The 27388-nt window shown below is 37.8% G+C and overlaps 2 protein-coding genes across 5 annotated transcripts in view; one reads left to right on the forward strand and one right to left on the reverse strand.

Moving 5' to 3' along the window:
• The first annotated feature begins 3585 nt into the window (after positions 1-3585).
• On the forward strand, positions 3586-17427 carry LOC138701510 (ankyrin repeat domain-containing protein 65-like). Of its 2 annotated transcripts, none has more exons than XM_069828476.1 (4): positions 3586-4192; positions 10709-10971; positions 13280-13601; positions 16512-17427. In XM_069828476.1, exons 2-4 carry the CDS (start codon positions 10709-10711, stop codon positions 17307-17309), a joined length of 1383 nt encoding a protein of 460 aa, XP_069684577.1. In that variant the 5' UTR covers positions 3586-4192; the 3' UTR covers positions 17310-17427. The 2 variants fall into 2 exon arrangements, with proteins under 2 accessions (XP_069684577.1, XP_069684576.1); XM_069828475.1 differs by lacking the exon at positions 3586-4192 and adding an exon at positions 5342-5909.
• A 6636-nt stretch (positions 17428-24063) lies between these two features.
• LOC138701511 (U11/U12 small nuclear ribonucleoprotein 35 kDa protein-like) overlaps positions 24064-27388 on the reverse strand; it is a 116080-nt gene continuing 112755 nt past the window's right edge. For all 3 annotated transcript variants that reach the window (XM_069828479.1, XM_069828477.1, XM_069828478.1), the window contains exons 4-5: positions 24425-24549; positions 24064-24218 (exon numbers count right to left, since the gene is read on the reverse strand). In XM_069828479.1, coding sequence (XP_069684580.1) covers positions 24174-24218; positions 24425-24549 — 170 coding nt within the window. In that variant the 3' untranslated portion in view covers positions 24064-24173. The remainder of the gene's footprint in view (positions 24219-24424; positions 24550-27388) is intronic.

The following is a 27388-nucleotide window of genomic DNA, read 5'->3' on the forward strand; positions in this document are numbered from 1 at the left end:
TGAATAAAATAATATGCAACATTTTCTTTGAGTGCTGTATTAATACGCGCTTGCCTTTGGTATTCTGTATTATTAATTCTGAGCCACACACAGCGCTATGTACGCGATGTTTTCTTTGTTCGCTGTGTTCCCTACCTCCGGGGACCACACTGAAACTCTTCTGTTACGAATGCAGCTAAGAGACAAGAAACACTATTTCCCGCTCCATTAAAACATTTCATGTCATAGCTCCTATGATAGTCACTCAATCGCGCTGTAATTTTTATGATTGATAGGTTAGTGTCTAAGGAAAGCAAATAAAAGAATAGAATGATTTTTTTTAATCGGGGAAAAAAATACTAACTTCGAAGTGATCTGTTCAAAATAGACATTTTAAACTGCACCTCGACCTGAAATAATCTATCAAATTAAATTAAGAAAATTTTACAACCCTAAAATGATTTTCATTATAACTGCGGTATACATATATTAATCTTGGTAAGAATAAAAATAGTATTAATCATCTTAAAGGTATTATTTGTGGAATAGAAAATTATTCGGGCGAATAATTTTATCTTCAAAAGTTGGTCAGCGGCAAACTTTTTTATTTTTTCACTTTAGATGGGAGGTAAAAGCGAGGGAAATGTTGAGAATAAATGGAAATTACTTTTAAAAGTTGTCGCAACTTAAAATCTTTACTGGTTTCCGATTTACAGCGAGTTAAACAAACGAGTGCTTTTGCTTGAAGAACAATATTCTGCATGCAGAGTGACAAATTTTCGTCTGTTAACGGCGGATTTTCATGTGAAATCTTCGGGCTAATTTCAGATTTGTTTACAAAATATTTGCATCTCTTAAAGTTTTTTAATTAATCGTGAGTTTAGAAATTCGATGAATAACATCCATGCTGATTGAACACTACTGACTTACTTTTAAATTCAGGAGAATGAAAAGAATATAGAAACAGCCTACTGAAGGATGCACTGAAAGGAATGGTGAACGGGAGAAGAGTTCGGGGCAGAAGAAGATATCAGATGATAGACTGCATTAAGATATATTATGGATCTTATGCGGAAACAAAGAGGAAGGCAGAAAATTTGGAGAATGCTGAGTTTGCAGTGAAAGATCTGCCCTTGGGCAGAACACTATGTATGTAGACTATAATATGAAAAGAATATCATAGTGGTGTTTAAATTCATTATTAATGCTATTATTATTATTATTATTATTATTATTATTATTATTATTATTATTATTATTAGCCTCATGGGCCAGTGGTCAGAGTTTTTGACTACAGTTCACGAGGTCCCAGGTTTCGATTCCCGGTAAGAACACAGGGATTTTTCCTTAAAGGGGATGTTCCTGTGTTCGTCCATAGTCTGGAAATTAGGTTAGGCTTAGGTTTAAGACCTTTCCTGGAACTTCATAATCATCCTATCATAATATCATCTGGGCAGCGTAACTCCGGCTTTCAGGCCCCAACCTCAGAAGTGGGTTACTAATAAGCCATTGCCAGGAGAGACCAGAAATGTCATATGACAACCTGGTAGCATTGAGAAAAAATATTATTATTATTATTATTATTATTATTATTATTATTATTATTATTATTATTATTATTATTATTTTATGGAATGAAGGTGTCCTGTTTCATTTTCTTGTTTTGGCAGAAGAGCCATTCCATGCCAAAAGATCAAGATTTGACATTGCTAACGCCGATAAATTTAACTCGTGTATATTTATATTTTTCTCTATAAAAATAAACATTTCCGCAGATATTACATTACGAAATTTTCGAAAAAATCTTGTGCATCACTTCCTTCGATCAAACTATCTCCAGTTACAATCATTCATATTATTTAGTCTTGGGCTCAGATGGAAGGTAATAGTAATATACGTTACAAGAGCGGTATGTTGACGTTTTCATGCTCGAGGAAAAGATTGAAAAAGCGAAACGTAGTTGAGCTTTTTTAATTTCCGAGAACATGAAAACAAACATACCGCTCGTGTATCGTACATTATTTTGTGCGAAGATCGTTTATTACATACCTAAAAGACGAATTTCTAATTAGTTGCAATGAAATCTCCATGTTGGTTTCTGTTTAATGACGGCAACTTCGGAACACCAAAATATCTTTATTCAACATTGTTGCTATAAAATATTTTCTGTGTTTACTATACTCCAGCAGGCCGTGATATACGTCTGTCTTTTTTTTTTCCCCAGTCTATAAATGCGAACTTAAAACAAACGATAAGGTTATGTAATGATTTATTTTTCATTTTAATATTTTAACAATATTATTTATATAACATATTGCAGTAATAACATCGGCAACTGGAATCTAGTTGATTTTTTCACGGCTTCCGTAATGTTACTTGTATCAGGAATGCAATAAGTTTCGTGGAGTAGTAGACTTTACTTAATTTTTGCAAATATTTAAAAACAATAATTAACATTGCAGTTTAGGTGAAATTGCAGTGGTAAGTTTCCAATTTATAATTATTACTATGTTAAACGTCTCTAAAAATAATATGTTAAAAGCCTAAAGCAGTAAAATGAATGTCGCGCTTAAGCGGTAAGAAGAGGGAAATTGTTATGTGTGTTACATTGGGAATACTGAATGTGGTATTTCATACTTAACCGCGTATTGGTTCTGTGTGGAAAACAAGCAAATACGCACGATCTCGCACAAATATATTTACGTATTGTTATGGGGATTTATATACAATAAAAGTATAGAAATATGATGTAGAGCTTTGTTCCACCAGCATGTATACTTCCTAACTTCTTCAATTAATTGCTCATATTCACGTATGTACCCGTTTATTCAAGTGAAAATACGCATAAAACCCAAGTTGTGAAGATGATTGTTGCAACCTGAATGTGAGTTCTGCACTTGGTGTGAAAGAAACCTGTCCAGTGGTCTACTGCGCAAGTCCGTACACGGCGACGTTTTGAAAATATAGCTGAGAATCAAACACAGAAACACCGCGACGCAGCTAAGATAGCGAACATCGCGTACGCAGATCTGTGAGGCCAGTCCAACTATGAATAAAGAATATTATGCGAACGTAGCGAGCATCGCGCTCTGTGTGGCCTCAGAATGTGTGTGTGCGTTTGTGATTGACCAGCTGTGTTCTTCTGCTGTACCTTCACCTTGAATCGTTCATGAGTTTTGCAATCGCAGAACACACTTCTCTACCTTGTTCTTTGTGTGCAGCTTGTTGAACCCCTTTTCCACAACCAATGTCTCTTCGTCAGGTAGTACGCGAGATTTCTAAATTTAAACGTTTTGTAGGAGGGAGCGGGGAAATCTCCACAGAGTCACATGCTCGTGTTTGCCAACAGTGAACACGCGGCCCCCCGGCGGAAATGCGTGCTTCAGTCATCTGGTAGATCAGATGCGAAGTCCCTGCTTTGTGTCTGAGGTCATGTGTTCTTGGGCAAGGTCGTAGAAGAATTGCTGGAATAATGTTGGCAGGACCTCGAGAAATTCTGTTAGAAGATTCAGTTTTTCGGGAACAAGAAGCGAATGTAAAGCATGACTTGGAGGCCGAGAACAGTTGTTCCGGACTCCATGCCGTGGGGCCTACCTATTATCTTCACGATTTGCGCATCTTTATTATCTTTACTACCGGGATTTCCTCAAAGCCCCCTCAATTTTTTTTTACAGGTGCACGAAATAGCTATTGTTTTGAGCAAAGAAGTTTCACAGACTCTCGTGGACGCGCGGTACCTACTTTAAAAATTCTTCCCATAGCGTTTTCAAATCCAGTAGCGCGATAGTTCAGTGAGAGCGGAAGCATTTCATCGCTGTTAGTCTCGCAGCTTAGAGGGAACATCGGTTATTCTGCTCATTAAATTGGCTTATTCATAACATAGTAACTGACTGCTTCTTGTGAAAGAAATTGAGGTTTGATTCTTTGTGAATCCTGCGAAATTTATAGCGCAGAAGGTGGCTGCAGCAGAGTTCTTCTTAATAGTTTCTTCTGTACTTTATTTCATTATCCCAATATGATTTGCCTTTAAATAAAATAGAGGCGTTAAATAAAGAAATGCAACAAGTCGAGGGAATCGAACCCGGACGATGAGGACGTGCACCCTGCTCTGACCTCACAGTGTAGCTTGGGGGGGGGGGGGGCGTCCCGTATAAATATAGCGCTGGTGCGCAGCAACCCGTCAGTACATTGTGGAGAGTGAAGTGCCTTCCAAGTGAGTAGCGTGCTCTGCTTGCACTAACACTAACCACTGCTCTTTGTTCTGTTCCAATCCTGTGAGATGTAATTAATGCAAGTCTTCTCCAAGTATTTCGATTTGCCCGGCCTTCTTATTCCACCATTGCTCTGTTATCGTCGTTTGTCAATAACCTCTGTAGCTCACAAATGTCTTTCAATAAATAAACTTGAATTTTCCTTTTCGGTTTGTTTAGTTTCAGAAAAGAACGGCTGATTGGCATAAACATTTTTCATATCTGCAGTTGTTGATTTTTCATATGAATTCACCATATGAGGAAACTGGATTTGCTTATGTGAAGATTTTGGGGTTTTCAGCTGTGTGCTGAGATTTATGAGCTCTCTGACTGACTTGTAAGAACTAATTGTAGGCCCTATCAGTAAAATCGGGTTTTCCGAAGGCCTGCAAAAAATTTCTGTAACATCGTAAAAATTTAGCCTCAGTACACTGTTGTAAAACATAGAAGTCTTCATAATCGAAACTATGTGCAGAGTTTCATAGACATTTGTAAGTACTTTCACATTTATTTGAAGGCAAGCAAGCTGGAACCTATGGGTGCTATTCATAGACATTTCGCTAGCCCGCGCTACGAGCGTGCTAAACTAGTCCCAGCTATCGACTGGTTACTTGTACAGGATTCATATGATATCATATCGCTAACACTGGTTTATGAATACGAAAAACGTTAGTTCGCTGATCATCCACCGGAAGCCCGCGCTAAGAATGTCTATGAATACGGCCCAATGTTCTTTGTGGTTTAGTGCTAGGAATTCTCCCCAGCCCCTCCTTTTGGTGAAATTTAATTATTTGCATGAATGCATACAAAAATCTTCATACTCGAAACGATGTGCAGAGTTTCATAGACATTTGTAAGTAATTTTAAATTTATTTGAAGACAAGCAAGTTAGAACCTATGGTTCTTTGTGGTTTAGTGCTAGGAAGTCTCCCCAGCCCCTCCTTTTGGTGAAATTTAATTTTTTGCATGAATGCATACTGTTTCTACGACTTAGCTTCATATTAGAAGGATTAACATCATTTTAGTGACATTTAGCTGTTACCATTCTTTTTCTATGTTCGTTTCCTTCACAAAATCAGAAATGTCAGAGACACGTGTCGAATGAGAAAGGCTTCAAAATATCAACATATAAAGATATATAAATAGAACTACTACGCAAAGCTTTTTAACCAATTCTACAAATCGAAGATACCTTGCATTAATTTTTATAGAGCCTTCTAGCATCAAATCGCATACAAATATTATTTGCATAGACAACTGAAATGTTCAATACCCTTGTCAACAGTTCTTTGTACTCGAATATTTCACAAAAGCAAAATGAGGAAAAAAAAATTACCACATTGTCAGATTGTGGTTGGATTTAATTGTGACTCCGACATTTCACAACAGAATCTTTTGTGTTTGGAATGGCGCCAGCATCAGCTGGCACTCGACGCTTGGCCCCACGGCAACAGTTATTACGCATCCAGCTCAGCACTTTAAATGCCAATGGCTCACATTTAGGGGAAACCGAAGTATTCGGAGAAATCCTCCCCCCCCCCTCGATGGAGGACGTAACCCACTCAGCTGAAGTACAGCGCACCTCTAGGAATTATATTCAACTAGTATAATTCCTCGTTCCCTTTCTTCAGGGAACTACGTAAGAAAAACATAATGGCGGATTCTCGTCCCTTCCTCTTGGTAAGTCCCTCACTAATTCGGTATGTTTTCGTTTTAGGCATGAGGTAAAGAATTTTCCTATTACCATGTGACTGACATTACCCTATTCCATATATCTCATTTTGTCTGAGCTGTAGATCCAAGGAAGCCCTATTCCAATAATGGAACACATTTTTATATTTTTTTAAATTTATATGACATATTTAGCCTCATACTTCCGGAATACAGCGTATCCTTCTTGTATCAGAACCTCTCTCGCTCTGGCCTGCAGATGAATTTATAGCTAGCAGTTGCGCAAGTGTCGAAGTGTAATTCAAAGTCAAGTAGACAGAAATACACAGAAACTGCGAGGAGCTAAAATAGTGAATAGAATTGCTAGAATTAAAACCACGTGCAGTTAACAGATTCACTTCACGTATGCCTCAACAATAATAATTTCAGACGCATGCGCAAACGGTGCCCCTATGCCCCCCCTCGAGTAATGATATTAACCTATTTTATTCCATTGGCAAAATTTCATGCCATCTTGATACTGCGTCACATTTTGCACTATATTTGACCTATTAACATCATGGTTATTTTCTGCGTCGTATGTTACTGTTAGTCCAATATTTTCTATTTAATCGTGCTGAAATTAATTTGTATTCCTGTTATGTGAATGAGTACGAATTTCCTTACATATATTTACCTTTAGTAATGAATTTATTATGACTTACACATGTCCAGAATCTCAACAAATCGGATGATTAATCTTATGGACTGATTTGTTACTGTGATGTCTTCTAAATATAGTTTAAATTTAGCTTATGTGGCTGTTTCATCTGGCTGATCTATGTGCGCGTCCTTTAATATTTCGTCATATAACCGCTGCATTCTTACATCGTCATAGTTATAGTGGATTATCGGTAAACGATATATTATATTCGACTTATTGAAAATTATTATTTTCGCGATGATAAAACTACAGCAAATTCGATGACTGCGTCAACTGATTGATACACAATGGTACTGATATAATGTTCATTTGCCATGCATAGTGAACGGAAGTTTTTCATTCGAAAAGATAACGATGAAATAATTCGAACATGAAACATGTGATTACAATACTGTGATAATCCTGCAGTCAGATGTTAAGAGAAATCGGAACTCCCTCTCCTTGTAATGTTAAATTATACCCCATTCCTCAGCTTATCAGACATGCAATAATGCAATTTTTATCACAATTCATGTACTTACACATTTTTCTAAATTTTAACCAGTGTTGCCAACGCGATTCTTAAAAACCCCCTAAGAAACAGTGCAGAAACTGCTAAATTGTCAATGTAAAATAATCTTATTTTACCGCTGTGAGTGTTAAAAAAACTCGCTAAATCCCTATATGAGCAATATAAATTTAATAATTTTTATCCGCTAAACTAACACTGAAAAAACGCCAGATCTAGCAGTAAAAACCGCTGAAATAGCAACACTGATTTTAACACCAACGTTTTGAAGAAAAGTTTAGAAACTAAGTAATTCTCTTTTATTTTCTAGCATTTAATTTAGAATATATATCTAACATAATTTGAATGAAATTATAGAAAGCTCATGGTAAAGTTTAGAAAAATACTAATATAAATTGCAAGTTTCTTCACACGGGAGATGCTGCAGAAATGGGTCATGAAGTGAGGCAAATTTAACATTACAGGTGCAGTGCATTCCAAAGTCCCCCAATTCCAGGATTAGAAAATTAATGAACGAACTGAAATGTAAGACAATTTTAATGTGAAAATAAAGGAGAGAAGAACAACTGATATCACTGTGTTGGCGTAGTGAAATGACGAGAGAAGAATGAAAATGTTGGAAATTAAATAAACCAATTTGTAGAAAGACTGCAGATTATGCCACTTTAAGCTTAGTAGGTCTTTCTTTACTGGAGTGCATTCATTAGTAGGATATTTTATAAACAAAATTGTTTTTCGTGTTTCGAATTTAGAAAGTGAACCGTCAATGTGGAGAGTATAAAGTCAAAAGTGGAACCAATATCACAAACTGTAAAAGAAACAGCAAGCTAAAACATTTCCGACTAGATGCAGGTTATTGCTTAATTAAGTAGGCGACAGTCTGAATGCGACATACATACAATATGTACAATTTTTTTTATGGTCGGAAAACTTTGTTCTGTAATAAAAATTGTTCAGCACAAGTATCGTGCGGGCTCATAGAAACTGTTAAAAAGATACTAAACGCATATTTATGTTATATATTAGGAATTGACAAATTCAGTAGCTGGAAATACAGCACGGCATGGTGCTCACTCGTGCAGCTGGCAACTGACCTTGTTCTACAAATAGCGCGGCGGATTGACAGGTGCGCGGGTTGAACGTTCCCCGCAGATCCCCTCGACTGTATGAAACTGGCCATCTTGTGTATTAATTGATGATGGGATCGCAAAAATATCGCCCTCACCCCACTTGTCATCTGCATGTGCGCACTGTTTGATGGTTTGCGTACCTTCTTATTTTTGTAATCGCGAATTGCTTTCTCGTATTGTGATACAAATTCTAAGCCTTCTTCATTATTCCTGAGTGCAAAACAAATTATTGCGAAATGTGCAGACAGAAGCAGAACTCCGAAAGTCAGTGCAGAGGCGAGTTATGAGACAGAAGTGGAAAATTAAATTTCATCTTTGTTATAAATGCATTCAAAATTTGAATACGTTACATACTTTTTATTTAAATCAGCAAGAGCTTTAAAAAATCTATGTTTTCTCATTGTAACATTAAACAGGTAAATTTTAAAACCATTTTTAAAACATATACATATTTAGATTACAAGTACATTGTGGTCATTATTATATTTTTGTGGATTTAATTTTCATTTTTGGAGCCATTTAAACACCATGACTCCTATTTTCTTGACATAATTATCTTCTTTGAAAATAACGCATTCCAACGATAAATTTGTTGGATATTCAAATCATGTTGCAGATAAACTCTACTAATTCCATCCTTAAGGCTATAAAAATTATTAGTTCGTCAGTTACATGATAATATGATCACCATTTCGTTACCGGCATTTGCTCATATAATGGCATACCATTTTTAAATTACGCAACAGAGAGCAATCATGTAGTGGTGGAAAACTTCTCTTCATTGGAAACATGCGGCATATCTTCCGATAATAAAACACAACGGAAACATACTTCCAAGGAAAATCATAGTTTTCGTAAGTCACATGAGCTTCCAGTTCAGATGAGCAATATTTTGTGACTTCGGTGTAACAAACAAACTTGTGAGTTGCTGACAATCTGTCACTGACTGTCATAATTTGTAACCTTTCTTCAAGTTCGACGGTAATTGTTGGGATATATTGTTATCCACGATACGTATCTGGAAACTGAGTCATTGGGAACAAGAAGCAGAATATTTCACAGGAAATTCCATGATTCCGCCATTTCCAGCAGGGAGAGGCCAAGATAAATAGGAATTGTAAATAAGCCAAACTGTAGCGGTTACATCATGTGTTAACAGAATAGGAGTTAGGTGAAATTGAGAATGCCCCGTCCGAACTCACGCCGTGTCATTTTTTGTTTCTGTGAGGAAGTTTAAAGAACAAAGTGTGTTAGTGCAATTCCCATACCTCAGAAAAATTCAAAGATAATATTAGGAAACAAATTTATCTATAATCCCCCAGGAACTCCATTAAATTCCAAGAATGTCAGTTGTGCTTGGACATGCAGAACACTTCCAGAAACTGCTGTAAAATGAGTAAGAAAAATGTTGTTCAATATCTCCAACATTTTTATCGGGATTTAAGCCACCACGTTTCGCACGATGAGTGATGGTCATTGCTTACGCGGCGAAAACTAATAGGTAAACTATAAAACTCAAACTTCACTGTTATTCACTTATTCAGTAGGTAATTACTACTGACCTGTTTGGTTAGAAAATGATTTAACAGACCTATCAGTAAACAAGAAAGTAAAATGCATTCCAAATGATCTAAGAGTTCGTCAAGGTATTAAAAATGACTAAAAAATGGTGAAAAATATAAAAAAGACCTATTAGCTCAAAAACGTCAAAAAAGCAAAAAATTAAATATAAGAAATTATTTTTTTACGTTGATATTAACATAGAAAGGATTTCTATATTAATAGGCATCGTCCTAATGTGAAAAATAAGATGACTTTTCATCAACATCCGCCCCCTACTCATCTTATCGATTTCGCATTTTTTAAATTCTGATCACAAAGGCACTTCTCTTCATATAATTGAAGAATGTAGGGACATAGGAAGCTTAGTTTTGTTATCGGGTGGACAAGAGACATTTTGAAAATTAGATCTTCATATACTCCATATCTCTTGTCGTACCTCTTCAATGTTACACCCTTCATCTGCAATACAATATTGTTTCTGAAATAGTCATTCCAATATCCTTTTTTGTGGACGATATGTATGAGTATAGGCAGCATAAATCTTTCTTTGCACTGATTGCTTTTATTTTTTCATGTCCAGTACCATTTTGTTTATTGAACACCCCAAGTTTTAGAACGGCTCTAAATAATTCGAGTGATTTATTTTGGTCAATTTATTCTTTATGTTTTCCGATAAATACGTATTCATGCCATCCGCAAAGTTTAGACTGAATTGATGTGTGCCCTTTTATGTAGATCATAGCGCATTAAAATAAAATTATAATCGGATAAATGCACATACATTATGCGATATATTTGACTGGACTTGGGGATTGGAACAGTGATAAAGATTGCAGTGTCAGTAAGAAGACTTTTCTGGAGAAATGACCGTCACAAAATGCAGTAAGTTTGCCACCTGCTGCAGATGCCAACCGAGTGCATCACAAACCCGCTGCAGCGGGAGCTGGCGGACAGCATCATCCGCATGGTGCCGCTGGACGAGATACGCATCCTTCTGGCGTGCGGGGCCAAAGTCAACGAGCCCGTGACGCAGGGACTGCGCCCCCTGCACTACGCCGTGTGGCAGCGCTACTTGGAGGCGGCGCAGCTGCTACTCGTGAGAGGCAGTGACGTCAATGCGCGTGACGAGTGCGGATACTCGGCCCTGCATCTTTCGGCCGAGCACGGGTAAGTACAGTACAAGAGTTTAATAGTCACTTCAAAAGAAATAAATGCACAGTCGCATACATGTTAAAAACCATAATAATCCTTATCAGTTATAGACTTGTATTTCACACAGACATCCCTTTGTTATTGTCAGTATGGTTTTTATCGCTAAGTACAGCGTGATTATGAAGTCCCTGGACATTTTTGGGAAATCGTCAACTAATAACAAAATAAATGGTACTACAATACAGACGATACACCAAAACACAAAACTAACGCTTTTCCACATGAGCTCCATAAGTTTCAAAACAAGTGTCCCAAGGATTCAAGTTAGACGTAAACACCTCGTCCAACATAATGATCATTTCGCGCGAGGACTACGCTCTATGGCACTATTTCTCAACCGCAGGCCGTGAGATATTCTCCTAGAATTTTTCAGTTTACTTTTATAAGCATTTTCCACGAGTAAATATTCTTAGGAGAATTATTTTCATGGTTATACCGAAAAGCGCAGATCTAGATAGTTTATAAACTCTAAATTCTAAAATATAACTAAATAACATCTGCGAGGGGCGTTCCGAATAAAAGTTTCGTCTTTTTATTTCACAGGGAAACTGTATTACAAAGTGAGAAAACACACTGCCATAACAAAAGACAAACCTTTGGCTACTTTTACACATAGTCGCCACCGACATTGATACATTTGTCGTACCGTGAAATCAATTTGAAGAAACCCTCCTGATAAAATTCGGTGCCCAGCGATTTCAGGATGTTCTTCACAGCCTGTTGCACCTCTTCGTTGCTTTCGAAGTGACGTTCCGATAGTGCTGACTTCAACGCAAGAAAAAGGTGCAAGTTCGCCGATGGGGCAAGATCGGGGCTGTAGGTCGAATCCCGGACAACGAATGTGTTCTGTAGTATCCATTGCTCTGTGAGGTCTTACATTGTCATCCAAGAACAAAAGTCCTCGACCTAAGAGCCCTGGTCTCTTGCAATAGCGTGCCTCATTAACGGCCCCTACAGTGAGGAAATCAAGCAAAATGACATCCTTCGCGTCCCAGAACACTGTCAGCATAATCTTCCCTTTGAATTTTGAGCTGGGATGTTTCCATGTCATTGAGGCCGCCTTGGTCTCCGGAGTAAAGTGGTGCAGCCACGTTTCATCCGCTGTGATGATCCTGAACAGGAAGTCATTGCCCTCGCGCTCGTACAGGCACAAGTGTTCCACGCTTATTGCCATTCTTGCACTTTTGTGATCAGCAACGAGCTGTCTCGGCACCCATCTTCCCGATACCTTCCGATATCCGAAGACGTCGTGAATCATGTGGTGGGCCTGAGCACGTCCAGCCCAATGTGGATGCTGTATCCTTAAATAATAATAATAATAATAATAATAATAATAATAATAATAATAATAATAATAATCATCATCATCATCATCATCACCACCACCACCACCACCACCACCACCACCACCACCACCTGCTCCGAGATTTAAAATCCATCAGTCCATCTCATGGTGGGTCTCCCATCCCTCCATTCTCTTGGTTTGTAAGTAGGGACTTTTTTGAGCAGTCTGTCTGCGGCCATTCTCTCTACATATCTGTCGATTGTCCTTTATCCGTCCGGCCAATAACTGTTTGAGTCTTATGAGATTAAAATATTTTACTTGATGAGGTATCCAGCCCCTTGCAAAACCCCCAACCTGGAAGACCAGGAAAAATTATTTTTTAGACTCGACTCCTAGGAAGTTGCCTTGCCTAGGCTAAAGAGTACTTCCCACCCCTTCACAGTAGGTCATCTAACTAGACATCGGGTGTTGCTGTTGATCTTCTTGAGATACTTCCACCATCTGCCCGGATATGAATCCTTCTGGCCAATTCATAGGTCTACCATACCGACAGGCCTAAGCTCCAGGTAACCCCAAAGGAGCCCTACTGGGTCCTCCATCTCTAGTTAGTTCGCCGACCATTAAATAAGTTTTAAAACTTTCTTTTCAGCTACTTCTATCTTTCTTTTTTGTTATAGTCCAAAATTCACAGCCATATAGGCCTAATAGTATAGCAACATCATCATTTTATAACATTTTTGTTTAGTTTCATATAAATTTATATGAATTTGGTATATTAATCTTATGCATAGGCCTACCTCTAGCTTCACCTTATTTGCATGCAGACGACAGCTAATGAAATACAGTTTCTATTTTCACCATTATTTAAACCGACTGTTATAATACTCGCTGGAATTGTATCGCGATGTTGATAAAAAAAAAAGACTGCGTAATATCAGAAAATACAATAACAATATTAATAGACGAGTGGGTGTGCAGGTACACGGAGCTGGTGACGCTGCTGCTACACCAAGGCGCGCGCGTGGACTATCGCGAAGACACGGACGACCCGTTCCCGCGCACCACCATCTGCGACGAGCCGCTGCGCCTGGCCATCCGCAATCGGCATGCGGAAGTGGCACGCATGTTGCTGGAGCACGGTGCAGACCCCAACAAGCGCTACTTCTTCGGTGCTGAGATCAATCTGGTGTCGCCCCTCGACCTCGAGTTCATGCGCCTTCTGCTCACGTTCGGAGCGCATCCCGACACCCGCGACCGCGCGGGACTCACGCCCCTCATGAAGGCGGCGCGCCTGCCCCAGGTGAGTGCTGCACACAGCACACTCGGACATTGAAACGACAAGCATACAGACTAGGTGACTATGCAGTAGAGAGAAGAGTCGAACACTCAGGTGAAAATACAGTAGAGGGAAGAGTCGGATAAAAACAATGCAGTTAAGAGATCAGGTAAAAATGCAGTAGATGGAAGAATCGGATATAACAATGCAATTAAGAGATCAGGTAAAAATGCAGTAGAAGGAAGAGTCAGATATAACAATGCAGTTAAGAGATCACGTGAAAATGCAGTAGAGAGAAGAGTCGGATATAACAATGCAGTTAAGAGATCACGTGAAAATGCAGTAGAGGGAAGAGTCGGATATAACAATGCAGTTAAGAGATCACGTGAAAATGCAGTAGAGGGAAGAGTCGGATATAACAATGCAGTTAAGAGATCACGTGAAAATGCAGTAGAGGGAAGAGTCGGATATAACAATGCAGTTAAGAGATCACGTGAAAATGCAGTAGAGGGAAGAGTCGGATATAACAATGCAGTTAAGAGATCACGTGAAAATGCAGTAGAGTGAAGAGTCGGATATAACAATGCAGTTAAGAGATCACGTGAAAATGCAGTAGAGGGAAGAGTCGGATATAACAATGCAGTTAAGAGATCACGTGAAAATGCAGTAGAGGGAAGAGTCGGATATAACAATGCAGTTAAGAGATCAGGTGAAAATGCAGTAGAGGGAAGAATCAGACATTCAGGTGAAAATGCTGTAGAGGGAAGAGTCGGATATAACAATGTAGTTAAGGGAAGAGTCGACACTCAGGTGAAAATGCAGTAGAGGGGAGAGTCTCAAACTCTAGCGCACTGGTCTTTCATCTAGGCGGCCTGGGTTCTATCCCCAGTCAGGTCATTATGAAATGCATGGTGTATAAAACAGACATTGTAGAGTATTTTTTATGGGCACTGAAGTTTCTTTCATAATTCTACCAACTCCCACCACATTCCTTTTATTTCATCTATCATCTACAGTAGTTAAAAATAGGCTGGGGTGAAGTCCTGGAGATAGTACGGGTTTCCAATGCTGATGTAGGAAGTTCTTAGTGTTCCAGACTCTTGGATTTATCAGGTATTCATCTAAGGATGGGACCTGACTTTGGTAGGGCTGTGGCAGAATAACCCATCCATGAACATCAGATTCGCGAATGCCACCCAGACCACCTGTAGAACTTGGACATATATATATATATATATATATATATATATATATATATATATATGGATATGGTGCGTAATGGGTTAATGAAAACCTAAGTGAAAGGATCCGTCCCAGGTCAGACCCTCGAAAAAATTAAGCCAAGCCAGAAGAGGGAAGAATCGGACACACTCATGTGACAATGCAGTACAGGGAAGTCGGGCACACTCAGATGACTATGGAGTTGAGGAAAAAGTCAGTTATACTCAGGTGACAATACAATAGAGGGAAGTGTCGAGCACACTCTAGTAACAAAGCAGTGAAGGGAAAATAGGACATACTCAGGTAACAAAACTGCTGAGGGAAGAGTAGCACACTGAGGTGACAAAAGAGTGGAAGGAAGAGTAGGACACACTCAGGTGACAAAAGAGATGTAGTAAGAATAGGACACACTCAGATGACCAGAGAGTGAAAAGAAGAGTAGGACACAGGGACAAAAAAGTGATAGGAAGAGGACACACTTAGGAGACAAAAGAGTGAAAGGAAGAATAGGACACACTCAAGTGACAAAAGAGATATAGTAAGAATAGGACACACTCAGGTGACAAAAGAGTGAAAGGAAGAGTAGTACACATTTAGGTCACAAACGATTTTGAAAGGAAGAGTAGAACATACTCAAGTGACAAAAGATGAAAGGAAGAATAGGACACACTCAGGTGACAAAAGATGAAAGGAAGAGTAGGACACACTCAGGTGACAAAAGAGAGATAGGAAGAGTACAACACACTCAAGTGACAAAAGATGAAAGGAAGAGTAGGACATACTCAGGTGACAAAAGAGAGATAGGAAGAGTAGGACACACTCAGGTGACAAAAGAGAGATAGAAAGAGTACAACACACTCAAGTTACAAAAGATGAAAGGAAGAGTAGGACATACTCAGGTGACAAAAGAGTGAAAGGAAGAGTAGTACACATTTAGGTCACAAACGATTTTGAAAGGAAGAGTAGAACATACTCAAGTGACAAAAGATGAAAGGAAGAATAGGACACACTCAGGTGACAAAAGATGAAAGGAAGAGTAGGACACACTCAGGTGACAAAAGAGAGATAGGAAGAGTACAACACACTCAAGTGACAAAAGATGAAAGGAAGAGTAGGACATACTCAGGTGACAAAAGAGAGATAGGAAGAGTAGGACACACTCAGGTGACAAAAGAGAGATAGAAAGAGTACAACACACTCAAGTGACAAAAGATGAAAGGAAGACTTGGACACACTCAGGTGACAATGCAGTAGGGTATAGATTCGGACACTCAAATGGCAAAGTGGAGGAAAAAATCAGGCACACTCAGGACAATGCAGTAAAGGGAAGAGACTGACACTCAGCAGATAATGAAGTATTGAGATGAATCGCTCAGAGACTCAGGGAACACTACAACAGACAGTAGATTCTTAAGTGGTTCTATAGTGTAGGAGAGAGTCGTACAGACATTGAGGTCACATCGCATTATTTGAAGGAAAAGCAGAGCACTTGGATAATACAGACTACCATTTAGTAAAGCGCTAGCAAAAAAACAACTCAGGTGACTATGTGGCAACCCTCTAGTAGAGAAAAAGTCAGACAAGTAAAGATGCAATAAAGAGAAAATTTGCAAAAACACCCAAATGACGTTGTAATAAAGAAAGTAGCCATAGGGACACTTAGACGCCAATGAATACAATTCCAATCACTAAATGATAATGTTTGCTGTGCAGGGCATGGACTCAGTTCTGTTGCTGCTGTCTTTTGGCGCCGACGTGAATGCCATGACGGATGCGCGCCATGACTACCGCACTGTGTTGCATTATGCAGTGCTGTCCGGTAACCTGGCGACTGTGAACCTACTGCTGAAGCAGGGTGCGCGCGTGGACTATCCAGCCGACTACCAGAAGCCAACACCGTTGGATCTGGCAATTCTAAAGGGCGATGTGGAGCTAGTGAAGTTGCTGTTGGTAGCCGGGGCTGATGTCAACAGCAGCTCCCCCATTATTGGTTCACCACTGCATGTAGTCTGCGCTGACAACATCCCAAACCGCCTGGAGCTACTGCGCATATTGTTAAGCGCCGGTGCAGATCCTAACCTGGTAATTGAGAGTGATGAGGGACCCCCACTGAGACCTGTGTTAGCTGAGTACATCGCATCCAATGAGGAGCCATGTCCTGCTGTGGTACAATTACTGCTGCGTTGGGGTGCGCGCGTGGTGATGAAGACACAGTTCCGCGACCCCCATGGCATCCTGAACTCGTTGCAGCACCTGGCGCGCATGCCCAACCTGTTTGTAGCATTGGTTGAGGCAGCAGAAAGCTTCGACCTGTGCATGATCCGACGATCATCAATGCTCAGCGAAGAGCAGAAACAGGTGTTGATAGAGGCGTCGATGCAGCCGCTGTCACTACGCCACCAAGCACGCCTTTTCCTGCGCCAGTACCTTGGGAAGAAGCTGCCTGTGCTCGTGGACCAGCTGCCCCTACCCATTATCTTGCACCGATACCTCATGTACGAATTCAGCTGAAACCACTGACCCTCCCCCACACCCACACACAATAGTTTATAGAGAGCTAAGCTTATTTTTATACCTTTATAATGTATTACCCCAAGTATTACAATAAAAATTAAGCATCTGCATATTATATTGCGATTATCATGTGATCATTTCACTTTCTAGCTAGAGGTGGTGAGTCTAGCATTTTATAATATTGTGACATCTGTCTGGAATATTCTGGTCGCGTCGGGGATGTGACTTTTTTTTATTACTTTTACCACCACGCACCCGATCACAATGCGACTTTTATTTCTAACAATTTACCCCACAACAATGGGTATTCCACTCAACACAGCAATACAGTAGTCGTTATTGCACTCCATACAGCGACAATGACAATACACGTGTATTATTGAGAAGAACAACAATAAACTCCTAATTTTAATTAATGTTCACAAAGCACTATGTGCAGAACAAAACTGTCAGTTCTCAGTTCACAGTTTTGCATTGGCTAGTTCTTCTAGCTCACTGTTCAAGTTCACTGCACATCGAATTCAGGTCTTCCGGACGCGACGCCCTTGCCTGGACGCTGGCACAGTTACACTCAAGTTCACTGCACGTCGAACTCAAATCCTCCGGTTACGTTGCACTCGCCTGAATACTGCCACAGTTACGGACTCACTCAAGTTCACTGCACGTAGAACTCACTCGCTGCTGTCCAAGACTTGAAGGCTGACTGAAGACTGACTTCTGAAGATTCCTAGCGCTTTTATTTATTACACCATAACTTCGCGAATCGAGTGTGGCTTTCGGAATCTTCGAGAGATATGCTTCCAGAGACTTCCTTACTTCCGCCCAATCACCGTAGCTTTTCTCCCCCTCCCCCCTTACTTCGTACCGGGGCTAGCATCAAGGGCTCGTGTTTCCCCGCGCCTCCTTCTTGGTAGATGCGCGTGAAACCAGACGCGACCAGAATCTTCCAGCACAGCGCCATAATATATTACTCGTATATTACTTTGGTAGTTAGCATTTTAAGAGAAATATGTTTTTAAGTCAATGCAAATAATTGGACAATATTTCAACATGACCGAATTAAAATATTAAATGCAAATATGTGCATTAGAAAACTCTCTCCACAATGAGTAGAGCACTCAGAAATCCGTTAAGTATGAAAAGTGGATGACGGCACTGGCAGCTGTCCGGGCACTCACAGATTAGTGTGACCTTCGATGAGGCACATGCCAAGGCCGACTGACCTTCACTGAGGATTACCAACATTCCAGCAGTAAACGAACTTTGTTTTCTACACTGCAGGGGGAGTTTCCTAATGTATATATATATATATATATATATATATATATATGATTCAGGATTGATAAAGTAGTAGTAGTAGTAGTATTGTCTGTAACAATGTCTTCTATCATAGATGTTATTCAACACTGACATTCAATGTGGACAAGAAATGGTCAACAGATTTTGCCTGAGCACTTTTTTCAGATATAGGACTCTTTAATGTGTCCTAAATCTGTGACACAGGCCTCCCAGCTTTACTTCCCTCCTGGAAGAAGCCATGCTAAAAATTTTACTGCCCTTTAAAACGCCCTTAGTCAGATTTGAACCCGAACCTCAGAGCCACTGACTAGCGTGGTATCTGCTACACCACCAAGGGCATCAGGACTAATAGGAGGGATCAAAAGAAACAATTTGAGAATATGAATCCACACTCAGAAACACCCGAGTTGAGGATTATAACTCAAAACAGTTGTCACTAAAATACTAGAAACCTAGACAAATTCTTTTATATGCAAGCTTACTGGGATGTCTATCACACTGAACTCTTCCAAATTCCCAAACATTGCGCAGCATACAAGAGATTTTGCCTTGTTTTCAGTCATTTAATGACCATAACTTGCAACCAGGGGATTTTCAAATCTGGATTCCTATTTGCAAAGTACTTCTATTGACCCCAGTTTGCAAGTCCTGGAAGTTTTTAACATCAGTAAACACTGTGCAGGGCCTATATATGAAAAGGTAAATAAAACATAATTATTTTATCTAATGTAAAGTAACCCTTATGGTCCAGTGTCCAGAATGTATAAAATGGGAAGAATTAATGAAAAATACGTTTGTTTTAGTTAACAGAAATATCTACATAAAAATAATAACTAAATCTATATTTTCATTTATTGTAATCCATAGCTCTTACAATAGCATTCAAAGTTTAAGATGTGGAACAAGTCAGGAGTTATACAATTTTTTTGGCGAGATGAAGGTGATTATTGGATATCAGAGTTACATCACTTAATACGTGGAAGGGTCACCTATTCTATTCTACTGTCTGGCTCAAATAACACATTCAACAAAGGTGGTACCTACTTATGGGACCTATAGGCAGTTCCCACACATACAGAAACCTCATCTGAACATACAATTGAAAAACTAAAAATCTTCTGTGTAGCCAACCAAATCATAGTTAAAGATTTAAATCTCATAAATTTATATGTTACTTTCTGCAATTTTCCTCACTTTTCTGAGAATTATGGTATTTACTGAACAATCATTCAACATCATATTGTTGGAGCCCAACAAGGCTGCTTAGGCACAGTGGAAATTTAAGTTGTATTGCTAGTAGAGTGACTAAAGTGTAAACAGCCCATATCTTTAGTCTCATGACTAAACTACCTTCAACGAAATTATCTAGGTTCACACGATAGAACAATGACGTCATCTTAAAACACTAGAGTGATAAATCTGAAATTTCGTGCTTAAATTGCAAAACATGTTTTACAACTACATGTATTCGGTTTACTGCTTTTTTGCTACTGCAAGAAATCACCACCTCTAATTGTAACTATTCATCAATAAACTGTTATCCCAAACTTGATATGTAATACAAAACAACAGCAGCTATCTGTAATGCATCAGTTGCTTTGTCCGTTACTTTAGCAGTTTCTTATACAATTATCGAGTATCCTTCAGTGGCGTATGCTGAACCTGGAGTTTGGGTGTTCTCGTAAAATTATTATAGGCCTAAGTGAAATATCGGGTCAACATTAACTGCCATTTTTAATATATAATTTAGTATTGTTTTTATTTAATAACTAGGCGGCGGATGTTGATGACCTAAAAATCTACTTAAAATGATCATTAAAATGCCCTTAAACTAATGGAAAAATGACATAAAATTAAAAGAAAATGACCACAACTTCTTAAAAATTAATCACCTTGTTTCAATGACTGCCCTGCAAATGCCGGAGAAAGGAGGCAACTACAAATAACGTTATTCAAAATTGCATTATTTATGATCAAACATTAAGCATGGCCAACAAAATAACCTGTTTGACGTTTCACAACCCGCTAACCATTCTACATTTTCATATTGTGAAATAGAAAAATGTCTAGTGTATTGTTCGTTTTTTGTTTTATATTGTTGCACTAAATTCGGAAGTGGCGGGGTAGGTCTACCCTTATTCACTATATGTAATTTCTCTTCTAGTGGGATAGAAGAGAATCGCTTTTGCAAAAGATCTTTTACAGTGTACATTTCCAAGTGCTATTATCATTAAATAAGTAATTTAAATTGTTCACCTGCGCTGGCACACAACTATGAACCCTAGTAAAACCTAAACACAAACAGTAAATTCACTCACACAAACAGTAAACACACACGTCAAACACAATATTTTGTAACGCTACAGTTGGCAAGTTGAGCTGCCTGTATATAAGACGACCTGCGAGCTTGAGAGAAGCGAGTATCCCCACCATGCCACCTTGCGTGCGCAGAGCATTATAGCAGTAACTTTCAGCAGGGGATGTTCTTTTGTACGGACAGGACAATCAGACCAGACCTCATCCCACTTCATCAGGCAGAGAATACGTTATAAAACGAAAGCCGTTCTGGGGATTGCGTGCACATTCAACCAGCAGGCATTTAAAATATTTAAATGGTAATAAATTAAAATTAGTCTTGAACTATATACGTCAGCTTCCAATGAGATTACCACGCATTTAAATTGTGATAAATTAAAATTATTATTGTTGCATTATATAAAACAACTTAAAATAAAAAATGAGATTACCGAATTTACAGGATGTCCAGTGCACACCTTGAACACCCGTAATATACACCCCTGGTATCCTTTGTAACATGTTCGAATTGAAGGGAGGAAAGTAGAATTCCCCTCTTCTGCATTTCTGTGTGCATTTCCAACTAGGGAAGGAAAATTTCCCTCTCTGAATATATTTTTTAATAATATTAGTAGCTACCAAATCGGCCTGAATAGCGAATTTTTTTCTTAAATTGCATTTCCGAAAACTTCTTTTTATTTTGCGTGTGGGGGTCAAAACATTTTCTCTTTTAGAGTGAATTTTCTATACTTAGCTTATTCTGAATGTATGTAAATATCACCTGAACTCCAATACTAAAAAATAAATAATTTTTAATATAAAAATGCCATATTAAAACATTTTAGAGTTCTGGATTGTGTTTCTTTTTAGAATCATGTTAGAAATACTATACATTCTGTTGTTTTCATAATCGTTTGTTGCTATTGTTGTTTTCATAATACGATTTAATTGATTTGTGAATTATCTAGTACCTATTAAGTCATAAAGTGAGACAGAAAGTTATCATGGTACTAGAAATTCAAAATATCATTGACAGGAATTTAAATTGAAGGTTAACAACAACAACAATTCATTCATTTCATTCATAGTGTTCTGTCCAAGGGCAGGTCTTTCATGGCAAACCCAGCATTATCCAATCTTTCCTATTTTCTATCTTTCTCTTTATCTCCTCATATAATCCATATATCTTAATGTCATCTATCATCTAATATCTTCTTCTGCCCCAAACTCCTCTCCCGTTCAGCATTCATTCCAGTGCATCCTTCAGTAGGCAGTTTCTATTTTCTGCCTTCCTCTTTGTCTCTGCATATGATCCTTACTTGCTTATTTATGGCTGTTAATGAACTGGAGGTTCATTCCCGCCCTCACATGAGCCCACCATTGGTCCCTATCCTGTGCAAGATTAATCCATTCTCTATCATCATATTCCATCTCCCTCAAATCCATTTTAATATTATCCTCCCCAAAGGTCTTTTTCCCTCCAGCCTCCCAACTAACTCTATATGCATTTCTGGATTCGCCCATACATGCTAAATGCCCTGTCCATCTAAAACATCTGAATTTAATGTTCCTAATTATGTCAGGTGAAGAATACAGCGTGCAGTTCTGAGTTATGTAACTTTCTTCACTCTCCTGTAACTTCATCCCTCTTAGCCCCAAATATTTTACTAAGAACCTTATTCTCAAACACTCTTAATCTATGTCCCTCTCTCAAAGTGAGAGTCCAAGTTGCACAACCATACAGAACAACCAGTAATATAACTGTTTTATAAATTCTTTCAGATTTTTTGACAGCAGACTAGATGACAAAAGCTTCTCAACCGAATAATAACAGGCATTTCTCACATTTATTATGCTTTTAATTTTATATTTGTTACTGTGCTCCAACGTATTTGAATTTTTCCACCTCTTCAAAAGCTAAATTTCCAATTTCTATATTTCCATTTCGTACAATATTCTGGTCATGAGACATAATCATATACTTGGTCTTTTCGGAATTTACTTCCAAAATTATCGCTTTACTTACTTCAAGTAAAATTTCCGGTTTTCTCTAATCGTTTGTGGATTTTCTCCTAACATCCGCATATGATCCATGATATCTTAATGTCGTCTATCATCTGATATCTTCTTCTGCTCCGAACTCTTCTCCCGTTCACCATTTCTTCCAGTGCATCCTTCAGTAGTCAGTTTCTTCTCAGCCAATGACCCAACCAATTCATTTTCCTCTTCCTGATCAGTTTCAGCATCATTCTTTCTTCACCCACTCCTTCCAACACAACTTCATTTCTTATTCTTTCTGTCCACTTCACATGCTCCATTCTTCTCCATATCCATATTTCAAATGCTTCTCTTCACTTCGTTGTATTGTCCATGTTTCCACCCCACACAATGTTACACTCCACACAAAGCATTTCACTAGTCTCTTCATAGTTCTTTTTCTATTAAAAGCTTCCTTTGCCATTGCTATTCTTTTGACTTCATGGCAGCAGCTCATGTTACTGCTTATAGTATACCCCAAGTATTTGAAGCTGTCCATTTGCTCTACTGCCTCATTTAGAATTCGCAAGTTTACCTTCTACAATTAAAATAATAATAATAATAATAATAATAATAATAATAATAATAATAATAATAATAATAATAATGATAATAATGATGATAATAATAATAATAATAATAATAATACACATCTTTAAAGCAGTAAACATTAAAATGGATATGATACAATTCATATAAATAGAGCTACTTAAAAAAATAGTATGTCAACGAGAAATTTCTCCCCCCACCCCTTCTAAATTTTTATTAATTCGAACATTACCTGTAAGAATGAAAAGGTTGGAATGTCGTGAAAAGGAAGCTTACCGGTATTCAGTTTTGAGATATTTAGTAAACAAAATATCCTGAAAATATAGATGCAGAAAATATTTGAGTTGAGGTGTTGGACTGGATTTTAATGAAGAAAGGAAACTTCACGATCAGTGAGACCAGATGATACATATTATCACAAGAATTCGGGGGGGTTCAGTCAATATCATGGAAGCAAACTGTCTCCTTGTAAGGTTTAAAGAGATTTATTCATTCATAATATGTGTCAGAATAATTTTAGTGTTGCAATAGGAATAAGATAAATGGTCTCCAACAAAATAAGTACACACTGTTATAGAAATAATATTAAAGTGTCTTTATTATATACATTTCCAAGCTACACGCCTGAGCGTGGTTGTTACAGTTAACAATGCTGTTTGATGCGAGAAGTGGCAGCTGTAGTCACCGAGATGTCTTGGTAGAATGATGTCTGGCTGGTCTTCTATCCTGATAAAACACAATTCAACCTTGAAAAGTTGTTCTGTACCATAATATACATAAATGTATACATGCACATGAGCAACGCTGCATAATAGTATATACATAGAACTCCTTTGCAGTCATTGTTCTTTCTTTGAACGTTGTATGTTCATTCCATGAAACAAACCCACTTACTAAATAGTGACTATTTTTGCGGAATTTAAACTATTTACCTCGTTTTCCTCTTGTTCACATAGTTTACTTCTTAATGTTGGAACTGGTAGAGGTTTTCTGAATGGTCTATCTCTCCCACCGAATCGTAATTGCCCTGACTCTTTCTTGCCTCCAAATCCACCCCCTGAAATAAGAAATCTTTATGTACTGCATTTCAGATTACGTTTATATGCATTGTCTAAAAAACATGTAAATTAATTTTTTTACTTCTGCTTCTCCCCCTTCTCTTCTTAACTATATTTATTAACTTGACTCTAAAGACATGTATAAGTTTGCATGTGTTCGTAAATTTAATCCCTAAATTCTCAAGAGTCAAAGAAAAATTCCTATGTTATTCATTCCTGATTCCATCCAATTCAGAACTTCTGAACAAGGTATGAGGAAGTTTCTTTTCTTTTCTTCCACTACCCTGCACTTCAAATCCTTAGTGATGCTGATGAGTTATTAGTATCTTCAGATGAAGTGAGCAGTCAAGTTTTCTTTTTTCCTTCTTTTTTTTTTTTAAATTGGTTTATTTTACGACTTTATCAATTGCTGTGTTATCTAGCATCTGAGTGAGTTGAAGATGACAATGCCAGCGAAATGAGTCTAGGGCCCATTGCCGAAAGTTACCCAGCATTTGCTCTTAATGGGTTAAGAGAAAACCCTGGAAAAAATCTCAATCAGGTAAAACTTGTCCCAACCAGGATTTGAACCCAGGCCTGCTCGTTTCACGGTCAGACATGCTCCACAGCACAGTTTTCTTGTGACCATATTTAAACTTCTGCTGTTTTCTAGCAAAAGTGTTTCACTGAAGTCTGGTCTTGGACTCCCCAGTCAGGTATGTAGCCTGTGGAATAGATATTGCTTCAGTCTAAACCTTACTGAGTTTGTTAAGATTATTTAGTCCTTTGAGATCAGCACTTTCGTGAAGGCTGATGAAAGGTTCCCATTCAATAGAAAAACCAATACCTCAGTCTCTTTGTTATGTAAAATACCAGTGTATATAAGAACCCCACACACTGTAAATTTTATTACTTCTTGCCTATGAGCAGGGTAATCTTAGTTTTTCAATCAATATCGACATGATCTTTAATTAATTTAAGACACATTCGACAGAGAAATTGAAACCATGTCTTTAGCCCTACAAAAATCATCTATCAACTCGACGCATAGCAGAAAGCAATGTTACTGGTAGAATCCATGACTGCCATTCAAGCAGTTACTTCATATAAACAATCCTAGTCACAGGTAATACCAGTGAGGAGCGGTGACCCAAAATATAGGTGATATAGGTGAAGCAACCTCCTCCTCCTCACATCATGTCACTGCTACTATTATTACTACTATCACTACTACTTTATTTGATATTAATAGCAGCTGTTTGTTTTAGTTACAAAAATTTGACTCATCTGTACTGCAGCACCAGTTTTATCAGAAGTTCAACTCCATCATTCTTTTGCTATTGCGCGCATATGTTTGTATCCTTTTAAGGGGAGAGGACGGTATTTTTTTTTAACTTTTTTCCTATTAGGTGTAAAATTTTATTTTGTTATATGTAGAGAGCTCATGGCTATAGCAACTCAACTAAATATAAATATTTTGAAAAAATTATTTAGGGCCCAGATTTGAAAAAAAAAATGTACCCAATGCAGCAATTTACTAAAACTGATATATCTAGGCCATTTTTAAAGATAAATTTCAACAGTTTTTTACATTTTATTTGTAAAAGCATGCTCTACAAACTGTCTGTAACAAAATTTTGATATTAGTCCCTAAATTTATAAAATAAACAATTAAAATTTAATGACACTTTTTCATTTCCTTTTTTGCAAACAGACAGACATATTTTTTAAATGAAATCAATTAGCAAAATTCTGTTACAGAGAAAAGTTTCCTAATAGTCTAGGGAATGTGTGTTCTAAATTTCATGCATGTATCTTTAATAGTTCAGAAATTATATCCATTTTTGTCTAGCAATGAAGCAAAGTGTTAAGTTACCGGAAAAAATAGTCAAAGGGGGCATGTGAGTTAATAAAAATCCTGAGTGCAGGAACCTTAAAAATGGTGTCTCAACATCCGATATGGACAGAAATGTTATGCAATGCATTCCACATATATCACAGAGTGTTTAAAAAAAATTAACTCATTTTTATCAGAAATACTGTCCTCTCTCCTTAATATAACAATGATAATTTATTTTATTTTACCTTGCTGAGTTAAAGCCTTAAGGCTTTCTCTTCCACTCAACCTGATCTTCAACATCGGAAGACTTTTCTGCAGTTGCTATGCCCACGGGAATCATACACACTAACCAATAACATTAGTTGTGGAAAACTGAATGATAATTTATCATTACATAGTTTTAACAGTTCAGCGTCCACAATCAAAAAGGACTGTTTAACAGATTTTTAATAAATTACGCACAATATTATTATATTATAATAGGACACAGTTACTAGCACTGAAATAAATTAAAGAAAGATTTCTCTCTCCCACTGCATAGTTATTAAATTAGAGTATTAACTTTGAATTAATCCCGCACTGTTTGACACAAAAACCAAAACTGATATAACATTTTTCAAATTTTCTTAGATTTTAGAATGGAATTTCAGATGGGTATGGAAGAGGTGGCAGATTTCTATAGAAGACACAGGTTTATTGCTTCCAATCCTGAATAGCCCTCTGCTAAGTCGATGGATGTTGTGAGGACAGTATTATTTCCTACCTGACGCTAGTTGAGTATTGAAAACTACCAGTCTAAGCCACTATTTCTTCTTCTCTTTCTCGGCCTCTCTTTTCCCTTTCCCAATTCAATAGAAAAACCGCTAGGACAGTCAAGTGAATCGAGCTTCAGTAGCAGTGTGAAAACGCAGATTTTAAATTGCCATATCTGCATGCAGTTTGAAATATAGTATAAAGGAGTTTTTGACAAAAATTGATTTTAGTATTTAATTTTTGTATTTAGCAGCAATTATATTGAA

The sequence above is a fragment of the Periplaneta americana genome, chromosome 6 (assembly GCF_040183065.1).
Source record: "Periplaneta americana isolate PAMFEO1 chromosome 6, P.americana_PAMFEO1_priV1, whole genome shotgun sequence".
NCBI classification, from domain to species: domain Eukaryota; kingdom Metazoa; phylum Arthropoda; class Insecta; order Blattodea; family Blattidae; genus Periplaneta; species Periplaneta americana.

Bases quoted from the DNA above. Each gene is read 5' to 3' on its own strand.
- LOC138701510 (XM_069828475.1), top strand. From the start codon at position 5,883: ATGGCGGATTCTCGTCCCTTCCTCTTG. The intron at 5,910-10,708 runs GTAAGTCCCTCA...CACCTGCTGCAG, and splicing joins ATTCTCGTCCCTTCCTCTTG to ATGCCAACCGAGTGCATCAC. The intron at 10,972-13,279 runs GTAAGTACAGTA...GTGGGTGTGCAG, and splicing joins CATCTTTCGGCCGAGCACGG to GTACACGGAGCTGGTGACGC.